Below are 11,600 nucleotides of genomic sequence, written 5' to 3'. Positions count from 1 at the left end.
TCATTTTCTTTTTGTCATTGCCTGAAGTTTAGTATGCAACCATCAGAAATGAAAAAATATCATTATCATATATAAATATTGAAATATATGACAGCGCGGAAAAATTGTTTATGTATATATAATTGTATACAAATCGTGCTGTGAGCAAAACGGTTAAAGCTAATGAGTTATTTTTTGTTGTTGTATTGTACACTAAATTGCGATGATTTTGGGATATAACCAATTGTAAAATTATCAAAGCAACACAGGAAAAATATTATTAAAAATGATGCATGAATTCGTAATGTATGGACGTAAAAAAAAAGTTTTTTCAAAAATTCACTATAAATCGAAATATTGTGCCAGAGACTTCCTGTTTGTAGCAAAATGAAGGTAATTGATTGAATATTACTAGACTGTAAGTGTTTTAGCTTACAATTGCAGTTTTCAACCATTTCGGTCGAGTTAAAGTTGACCAAAGGTCAAATTTTTTATATTTATTGTGATTTATATGAAAATATTTTAAAACTGATAAAAGCTACAAACATGAGTTATTTATTGTTGTATTCTGCATAAAATTGTACACATTTTCATGTATAACACTTTATGTAATGCCTACTAGTAAACGGTACGAAAATTATGACAAGGTGACTAAAGAAATTCTGAGATTTCCAGCCGAGTTACCGTGCGTGGAGGTAAGAAAAAAGTTTTTTTCAAAAATTCACCATAAATCGAAATATTGTGCTAGAGACTTCCCGTTTGTTGCAAAATGAAGGTAAATGATTGAATGTTACTAGAGTGTAAGAGTTTTAGCTTACAATTGCATTTTTCGACCATTTTGGTCAAGTCAAAGTTGACCGTAGGTTTAAATTTTGGCAGTTATCGTGATTTATATGAAAATATTTCAAAACTGATAAAAGCTCCAACTATGAGTTATTTTTTGTTGTATTTTACATGAAATTGTGCACATTTTCATGTATAACACTTTATGTAACGCCTAATAGAATATGGTGCGAAAATTACAAGGTGGCTAAAGAAATTCTGAGATTTTCAGCCGAGTTACTGCGCGTGGAGGTAAGGAAAAAGTTTTTTTCAAAAATTCACCGTAAATCGAAATATTGTGCTAGAGACTTCCCGTTTGTTGCAAAATGAAGGTAAATGATTGAATGTTACTAGAATGCAAGAGTTTTAGCTTACAATTGCGTTTTTTTACCATTTCGGTTAGTTACATATACAAAAATGACATTTTTATAATAAAATTAGATTTTGTATATACTTACTAAGTAATTACATGAACAGAGGCCCCCCTCCCCCCTTCTCTCCTCTTATGGACATAAGGCAAAAAACAAATGATGGTTTTAGCTATGTTGTACCTATACTTCCCCAGAAAGTGGTTGGGCTGGTTACCAACTCATAAACAAAAGAATCACTACCGCAAATTTCATTATAAACTGCTGTGAAACTAGAAACTTATAGCTGTGTACTTGGTGATATACAAAATCTAATTTTATTATAAAAATGTAATTTTTCATTTGGATTATTATTGGCAAAATTTCTAAATATATTTGGAATTTTTGTATTTACAGAAATACGTACAGTTATCATGTCTGTTCTCCCTTTATCTTGAACAACAATTCTCAATCATGTTTAGAAATTGCTGAATTAAGTAAACATTTATTAGTGACTTAAACATTCTAAAAGTTTCACGAATATTTCTTTAATTACATGCATACATTAGTTATCTGCAGAATTCCAGATCAGAAAACATCTTATTAGGTTGATTAATTATTTTATTAGTTCAAAATAAAAGCCATTTAGGAGAACTTTGTAATTTGGCTTTATTTAGATGACAGTGTAAAAACAATAAGTGCTTCATTTTTAACTGTTTGCTTGATATATTTGCTTGATATATTTACAATACAGGGATACCCTATAGAAGAGGATACCTCCTTCATGGTCCTCCAGGATGTGGGAAGAGTTCATTTATCACAGCCCTTGCTGGTGAACTTCAGCTTGGCATTTGTGTCTTGAATTTGAGTGAACGAGGCCTCACTGATGATAGACTGAACCATTTGTTAGCACTTGCTCCAGAGGTATGTATATATTTGGCAATTAGGAGTATGAATTTGTATTCCATATGTAAGGTTATTGATGTTATATTATATTTATTAGAATTTAATTTTGTGGAAAACACTTCTAACCTCATATTGTGCCTATAGCAACTCATTGGATGCACCCAAAGAATTTAATTTTATATTATGGGTGATAATTGGAATCAGGTGCAGTTAATGAAGTTTGGTTGCCAAAAATGGAAGAAACTAAGGAATAGGATGAAAAGTAATATTAAAAAAGCAGTGTATAATCATTGTCCTTGCAACAGAGTTGTAACATTCTTGTGACTTCCAAAGGCATGGCTAAAGGGTTTTATTCTGAAATGAGAACAGGAAAGAGAGCAAGATAAAATGAAAGCCATTGAACATGTAGGTCGAGAGACACTAGCGCAAGTAGATGGAAAGTAAAAGGCAGGAAAGTGTTGTAAAGAGCCTACGGTACTGCCTGCAGTGGACCATATGGTCACTCTGAGTTTGTTTGAATACCTTCCATGTTGTAATGTTAATGGTGATGATGATCATCATCGCTTTGTTAGGTTTTACTCAATACTAATCCATATGAGTAGTTTTATCAGATCTTTTAAGTGTTTGCACATAAAAATGCAGATACAGTAGGTTTCATTTCCTTTCAAAATCCATAGAAATGGAATATAACTACTATTGCAAGTTAGCTTGAAAAAATTATATTTGTAGGAAATAATTATAAACAAATCAGTACATGTATAGTCTTCAGTAGTCCCATCTTGATTGTTACTGATGCTTTATATTGTAATGAACTGCTTGTTCCCTCCATGAAAATTTATTTTAGTACTATTAAAAATGGCCTTGCCTGGAGGGACAAGAGTTACTACAAACAATAATCTATGGCAGAAGGCTGATGTATTACTGAAAAAAAAGAATAATTTACATAAACACTCGACTTAATTTTTAAGTGAACTATGTTTACATTAAGTTAAGGGTAGGTCCAGGAATTAATGTTGGTGATTGTTGGTCCACTGGAAACACGTAGCTGGGAAATGAACCAGACACGGAGATCAGAATTTGTGCAAAAAGGTTTATTTCAATGCAAGCCTTATTCCAAAGGGTTCCCAATTTCTCCCACAATTAGGCATGGTGTTTGTCTGCAAAGAGATTGCATTGTAGCATCTGTACTAAGGCGAGGAACACATGGGAAACATTACACACTACTTGTTCTTAGCATAAAATATTACAACTCACTCAAGGGGGCATAAAATGACTGAGTTTACACAGAAAGGACTATTACGTTGCTTGAATTAACTAGGGGTATGTTTGCTACCATCACAAGGGAATTAATCACAGCACTGAGCCAAATTTGGGGAGTGAGCAGCTGAACAAAGAAGGGGAGAAAGTTGCCTTGGAAGAATGGAAATGAAATACAGACTAGAGCAAAAATGATTCACTGACTGCACTAAATTTATATCTCGCAGTAGTCTTCTCATCTGCTGATATTTCTATGCAATATGGATGTATAAGAACACTTGTGGGATCCCCCAGGCAGGGGAGCCAAAGGGGTGAAGTGGAGTCTGCAGGGCTTGAGAAAGTTCTGAAAGTGTCTGAGACAGAGCAGCTGGAGCCCTGTCCTTTTAAAATCTGGCCTGGGTAGGCCACTCCATCATTCAGAGCCGCATGTGGAGAGTAAATCCAAAGCAGCCAATGGGAGCAACGAGGGGTTTAGAGAGGATGGAGGCTTCCAGTTCACAGGGGCAACTTGCATATTGGCAAGAATGAATGAATCTGGTTATAAAGAGGTCTTACTTTTCCTTGGTTCTGGCTTAAAATCCTGAACAATATGTAATAGCTTAAGCAGAGTAAATTATGTATGGATTCCATCTTTTATTAGACTATTGTTTTATTTTTCCAGAATACAATCATTCTTCTAGAAGATGTCGACTCTGCATTTGTTAGCCGTGAAGACACGCCAGAAAGTAAGTAATTAGGTTTTAATTTTTTTAATAGCTTATTTTGAGTTCAAGTATTGTATATTACATTGTAGATTAAAAGAGGTGTAAGTTCATCAATTTGTCTAAGTATTTAGTAATAAAGAGATTTATTTTTTTCTTTGCTTCTCTAAGGTGTTTGTAACGTTATCTGTTGTATGTCGTCTCTGCATATATTTGTAAAACAGAAGTGCTCAGAAAATTTTCAACCATGTCATTCATATAGAAACTGATTTTGAACTCATATTAGGCACTGTTCATGAAAACTTATTAGTACCCCACTTATTTCAGTGAAATCAGCATACGCAGGGTTGAGTCGACTGACATTTAGTGGATTGTTAAATTGTCTTGATGGAGTTGCCTCAACAGAAGCAAGGATGGTTTTCATGACGACAAATTACCCCGAAAGGTAATTTTTGTAAGCTGTTAAGACCTTGTTTGTGGATTTTATTTTTCTTTGATTTTTGATAGATGTACATTTTGAATTACTGTTACAATGTAAATCTCATGTTAGCAAAGATAGCAATGCTTATAGTCATTCTTGATCTTAATCAAAATAAACGAAGTTATGATAGTATCATGATGAAACAGATAAAGCTATATAAAAGATAAAAGTAAATCAGCAAATGAGTTAAAACAAATACACTAAAAAGTTAGCCTGCTTAACACAAACTATTGACATCCATTTTGAACTACTAAAGTTTGATGGGTTCAGCAACATGGCTAAAAAAAATGTAAAAATTTGGTCATGGTTGAAATTAGGTCAGTAGTCTGTCTGGTTACATTACTTTTTTTTTATTATAAGAATAATAAATCTCCTAAAGTAAAATGCAAGAATTTTAGAATTAACTGGATATCCAATAGTATGTATGCTCTATTTGATGGATGGGAAGATCAGAATGTGTTAGAAGACCAGAATTATAAGATTTCTAAGCTTGCATAGTAAGAACATTTGTGCCAAGATTAATTAATGCTAAGGTATGGGGCAAGAAATAAGAAATTTTGTTGGACAGAATTCAAGTTTCTGTCTAACAGCTCGAGATGTGAGCCAACTGATGACCAAATGGGAACTAATAATTTAAAACATAGTAAAGTAACAGAATACAGTAAAAACACTTCCTCAGGATAGACAGTTCCCCAAAAATATTAGAAGACTTGGTTGGTATACTGATTTTATATGCAGTGAAGTTAAAAAGACTCCCTTACATACGTAAGGCTTGATATAGTAAATTCAGATATACATGAGGCTACAGAAAGTACTAATAGAAAATATAATTAAAAACATTCTTAAAAAATGGCCAGAAAATATACCAATTGATGTGAATTTTACAAAAACTACAAAGTAGCATACAAATCTCTTGCTCTTCATGGCGTAAAGTTTATTTGCTCTCCTTTTAATTTATTTGATGGCATAGAAACAACTGGAGGAAAACACAGGCACTGACAAACAGTTAGTGGAAGGTTTTAGTAGAAAAATTGACATTCCGCTTGGTCTTTTATAGTTAACCATTACAATTCATGATTTCTTTTTTGTAAAGTGCATGTACGTATATGGTGTACACTATCATAATAGGTATAACAAATATATTACAATAAAACTTACCAAACATTCATCTAGCAGTAACACCACCATCGATTAATTTCTTAGGCTTAGACCCAGGAAATCTCTCTCACCCTTGCCCATCCCCACAGCAGCTCATCATACAATGTAAACTCTAATACTAATTAGGTTTGTTTATTATTGCCTGCTAGCATATATCCATTATTATACAGTATTTGACAATTACCCATATTTGCTTGTTCATTATAGAACAGTAAGCATTATATAAGAGTTGACCCCCCGTATTCATCTTCTCAAGATTCGTAGAGTCAGCTATTTGCAGATTTGTCTATGGAACATATCTAGCATTATTTGCGGCATTTTTCACTGAGAGATATTCAATAAATAATGTATTTTCATGCACTTTTGTGATAAAGCATTGTTAGAGGGTTTTTCTTGTTTGAACTATCAAAATAGGCAGTTCTGAGCATTTTTAGAAAGGTTTTAAGTATTCGTGGATTTTAGCTATTCGCAGGGGGGTTGTGTCTGGAATGCATCCCCCGTGAATACAGGGAGTTTACTGTATTAAGAAGGTTGTTATATATAACATTGGAAAAATTTTAAGGATTAAGACTAGTTATTTTGTAGTGTGATACATTTACCACTAGCATGTACAATGGCTCACAGTATTCAGGTTCTCCGGATTCGCGGACTCACAGATTCGCCGATTTCTCTCTTGACCATATCTACCCATTATTCACAGGAAATTCGCCTATTCGCGGTATTTTTCTATGAGAGATATCCGGAAATTCCTCTTTTTTTAATCATAGAATGCACTTTTTTGTGATAATACTATTAAAAAAAACTGGTAAAAAAATTTTAAGTGTTTTTCTTTTTTTTTTAGTTTTACCTACCAAAATAGACCATTTTCAGTTTTTATAGGGGTTCCAACTGTTCATGGATTCTAACTATTCAGCGGGGGGTGTCTGGTACACATTCCTAATATGGGGGACCACTGTATTATTTTTAGAATTTCGTTACATATTTGATTCAGCTTTAATATTTTACTTAGTATTCTTTGGACTTCATGTATAGTATTGTACTGCACTTTTCATTATTTTTAAGTAAATGCATTACTATTTTGAAATGTTAAAAATGGGCAGTTTACTGGATTTCAGTAAATGTGTACACATATACATACATACCTTTGAAGATTTCATACAACCTTGTTATACATTATAGTTACTGACCTACTAAATATATAATTGTGATAGGTTTTTACTCTAATTTTATAGTACCAATAAGGAAAGAAGCATTGTATAAACAAAAGATGCATAGAATGACTGATTGTTGTCATAAATTTAGGTACTATTTATTTGCCTTTTATGTGCGTACCACACATCTATAAATTGTTATGAAAGTTACATATAACATCTGCTATCATATTTTCCTTTGGTGTATAACACCATGAGTCGGGTTGAAGGGGTTTTAAACTTAGTAGTCTTTGTAGGGATTAGTAGAGATAATGATATTTTTAGTACTAGTTTTAATTCAGTACATACATTTGTTAGCTAATAGAATTTGTAAGATTATGTTGTCACTTTTAGATCAAACCCAGGACTCTTGAGTGAAAGATTAGTGGTCTATCAACTGAGCCACCAGAAGTCTTGGCTTGGTCCTGATATGAGGTAGAAGTTTATATCTATAATAATGCATGCTTATGTATTGAATTCCACTGAAATAGAAATCATCAGAAAAGTTAGGAAAGTTTAATATTAACTTAATTTCACTGAGGCAGCAGTTACTTTCAATGATACTTTTATTATTCATAAACAGCCATTTGTATGAAGAAGGCCTAAATGGCCTTCAACTTCCTTAGCCATCATCCACAGAATAGATTGCTATATTTTGGAAAAGACAACACTTTATAACAGTGAAGGATATTGAACACTGGGTACAAAAATAAAATCTTAGGCATTGCTGCAGGGCACTGAAGCATCACAGTATTACGGTCTTATAAAGCTCAAAACTTGTTAATTTTTTTTTTACTTCCACTTACAACATCCAGGTAAACCACTCCATAGTTTAACAATAATGTTATTGAAAAATCTTTGGTACAGTGTTGGATTGTACAGCAATTCAGCACCTTGGCAGAATATAGATCTTGATGCTATGCAAAATGAATAGCCCACTCTAATTTTTAGGTAGCCAACATTAAAGTCGATAATAGAAATTCTGGTTGATATGAACCTGGTACAAAATGGGTAAACAGGATACCTTATGGTGATGGTCTAAATTTTAGTAACTAGTCCTTAACCCTTAATGGACAGACATGCTCAAATGAGTAGCAACAACAGGTTTAGGGTGGTGGACGGATTGACTCATGATTACTAACAATATAATGTGCCATCGATTTGGGGGAATCAGGCGGGAAAGAGGTGCCATTACTTCTGTACCTATAAAATCACTAATGGCAACTTTCAGAGTGGCTAAAATCCACTGTGTGGATCATGAGAGAGTTAGTTGGGATCTTGACTTCAAGGGAGGATGTAATGCTTGGCTGTCTCACAAGACATCTTTTTGTAAATTTGCTCATAAATATGTTACTATAGTGTTGCTGCTGGTTTTAGTTCTTATCTTTTATGATAGTATGTCAGTTATAAATGTAATTTTGCAAAGAAAAGTGCAAAGAAATATAAAAAAAAAAAACGTATAAATCCTAAAGTTATTGCATCTTTGTTCTCGGTAAATTTACGTAAATATTTTACAACAAATATGCTCAGAATTTGTTACTAATTTTATTTTTTATCTGTTTTGATATTGTGTGAGCTATAATTATAATTTTACAAAATAAAATAAATTTATTTATTAGAAAAATCATGTATACTTCGTAAAATTTACGCTTATCTTGTAAAAGAGGCCCCACAAGGTGTTGTAAATAGTAATTTTCAACTTCTTGTGGAAGGTAAGGGAAGTTTTTTTTTAATTTTTTTCTTACACCATGTGCATTTGCATATCTTCCTCTTTCCATTGAGTTTTTTTTTTTTTAATTGGCCGACCTCAAAGTTTTGCCGGCCTGGGGTGCTTCATATTGATTTATTACCCCTTCCATTAAAGGTTAAGTAAACTTGCCAAAAAGATGAATATTTTAGGAGACTGCAGATATTCAGACTGGACATTATTCGAACAATGATATAACAGATGATCTGAATGACATGAAACCACTGCCAGCATCATCTTTGTAAATACATGAATCCTTGATAACAATTTTGTTCTGTGTTTAGTTATTACTGTATACTATGTATTGTACATCATTATCAGTATAAAGCAGCCAGCCCCATTAGAGTTAAGAACTTTGACTGTGGTCTGGTTAAACTACCTGTCAATATATACCCTTGCCAAGGAAATCATTAAGTGGCAGTTGCTTCTAGATAATCTTATCAATACAGTGTTAATAACATAATCCCTAAGAGAATATATTATCAGCAGAAAATATAATGAATAATTAATGATGTTAGTATTGCTTGCTGTTATTGTATGTAACCCTTTATGAAAAGAAAGTTTTCAATAGAAAAGCTAATTTGATGGTAATGCATTATTTTTGTTTTTAACAGACTTGACCCAGCCTTAATTCGTCCTGGTCGTGTTGATTTGAAACAGCACATTGGGTATTGTACATCATATCAGTTAGAATCCATGTATAGTCGATTTTACCCTGATGCACCCCCTCTTCTGGCAGCTAGTTTTGCTAAGGTATGTTGGTCAGTGTTATGTATTTTGAAGAAGTATGCAGTAGTCTTCATGAGGCATTGGGGTAATTGATGAAACTGTTTTACTGAAGGTGAACTTAGGGTAACAGTGTATTTCTCTTTGGTTGTCAAGATTGCATTTTAAATAATCTCAGTTTTTAGATGCAAGTTTCTCACCTAATCAGAATGTTTTTCTTTTCAGTGTTCAAAAGAAGTGAATATTCCACTGAGTGCAGCAGCAGTGCAAGGCCATTTTATGATGTACAAAGAGGATGCTCAGGGAGCTCTAGATAATGTCCAACGGTTAACTGCAGTTGGTTCTTTGGATTTTACTGATTTCATGACAGCCAGTGAAGACTTTGAAGAAGATATAAAAAAGAATGTGTGAATGAATCTAAAAGAAAAAAAGAAAGAGGTTTAAGGAGGAAGGCATTCGCTTTTCTTGTAAGTTTTGTGTCATTTTATATTTTTGAAGTTCAGTTGTTATACAATGATGATATTACAAAAAGCACTTACAATGGAATTAAAACCATTTTCAATATAAAAGTTAAAGTAAGGAGACTACTGTATTCTTTCTGTTTTTTATTTTTATTTTTATGTCATGATATATTTACTATAATGTACACATTGATATATGTATTTTATAAGTTATATTTATATTATACAGTAACCTAAATTATAGTTTTGGAAAATAATCCAGATACCTCACATTACCATCAGTAAATAGAGAGTGCTTTTATCATAAAAAGTTTGTACTTTTTGGGAACATTGTAAAACAATCTTTTTATTGCAATATTAAAGTTCTTAAATGTCAGAATACCATTAATGGTTGATTGTTTACCATTTTAAAAGATATTGCACATTACATTATTGACAAAATCACAAGCCACTATTAGAGTGGTAGAAATAAACAGAAAAATAGGTATGAAACATATATGCCACAAAAAGTTTACAATTGGAATACTTCAGATGGAAGTATTATATCATAAAGAAACAGAACTACATGTGAACTAGAAAAAATAGACAAGGATAGCAAAATACAAAAAATAGATATTCAAGTTTATATGATTTTAGGGTGAAGTAAAGCTCTGAATAATTCAATAGATTTTAAAAAACCTTAGTGTTATCCTTGCATCAGTTTGCATTAAAATACATTAAATTTAGTTTTGTGATACAGCTGGTGAAATACTGTCTTCAAGTTGACAACATCCTCTTTAGCATTTAGTAAGAATGTGAGAAGATATGATGACTTTATACATCAAATGTGCAGCCTTTGAGGAAGAATCCCAAAATAAATCTGTTATATTTAGCTTAAGGTAATTTGTAAATGTGTAAAGATGACTGATGAATTGTAAGTGTGATTTGACAAGTTGTATATATTCTGCCTTTCTTATTGTTACATCACTGATTTTTGGAACTATTGTATATTTGAATGGCAAATAAAGAAGATACTTTGTGTAATTTTATTTTGTAAAGCAAATTTTTTCAAGTAAAGTGTTAAGGCAGTGGTCTTAGGGTAAAAATTTTGTAATGTACAATTCAGGCAAGGAAAGTCCTAGTGAGCAATAACATTTCCTAAGACTTAACAGTAATATTCTTCTCCATGGGATGCTACTGTTGGTAGTACTGTATTTAAAGTTCCTAAGCTCTTTTTGGTCAGTTGTCTTTTGCTTGGTTTCATTCTTTTTTCCTTTCTTCCAATTGGCCTGCTCAACTTCACATTTTTCATGCTCTGATTTTTTGTTGTATAGAAGAATAAATCCTTTAGTTTAAACCAGCTCTGTGAGGGTATGAAAGTGTGGCTCAGTTGCCTGGTTAAGGTACCATGTGGTACTCTGATGTCATATCATATTTAATAAAATTTTGTTGTTGTCATTTTTTCTTATTGGAATATCAGAGAAACTTTCACACTGAGGTTTCCTTCAGCAGAAAAGAAATGGATCTGTAGACATGCTCTGTTATAGTTCTCTGTGATTATTTCTCAGTTCAGAATGTTGTTACAACAACATCCTGTTATGCCATCACAGGTATTAGTCACATTTTGTATATATTAATTCTTATTTCATAAACTTTGTCAGCTCTTATGAATGGAAAAATTTTCCTTATAACCTTCTATTGTCACATCCTTGTAAGGGGTTAATGCTCTCAGTGCACTTCTCACAATGCACTGTAGGTATTATGTAAGGTTCTTTGCAGCATCCTTTCAACCCCTAACTGCTACCCCATTCATTTTTCATACTGTACCCCTGTTCGCATTCTCTTT

General features: G+C 32.6%; 1 protein-coding gene across 2 annotated transcripts in view; it reads left to right on the top strand.

Annotated features, from left to right (window-relative positions):
- Positions 1–10,798, top strand: part of LOC135222826 (mitochondrial chaperone BCS1-like) — a gene marked incomplete at its 5' end in the record, with an annotated part of 187,080 nt that extends 176,282 nt beyond the window's left edge. For both annotated transcript variants that reach the window (XM_064261141.1, XM_064261142.1), the window contains 5 exon segments: positions 1,903–2,072; positions 3,973–4,036; positions 4,340–4,457; positions 9,203–9,341; positions 9,540–10,798. In XM_064261141.1, the coding sequence (XP_064117211.1) occupies positions 1,903–2,072; positions 3,973–4,036; positions 4,340–4,457; positions 9,203–9,341; positions 9,540–9,725 (677 nt within the window).
- Between the last annotated feature and the right edge of the window lie 802 nt (positions 10,799–11,600).

This window comes from Macrobrachium nipponense, chromosome 8 (assembly GCF_015104395.2).
Source record: "Macrobrachium nipponense isolate FS-2020 chromosome 8, ASM1510439v2, whole genome shotgun sequence".
NCBI classification, from domain to species: domain Eukaryota; kingdom Metazoa; phylum Arthropoda; class Malacostraca; order Decapoda; family Palaemonidae; genus Macrobrachium; species Macrobrachium nipponense.
The sequence above is the reverse complement of the archived record's forward strand: the minus strand, read 5'-3'. Positions and strand labels throughout refer to the sequence as shown.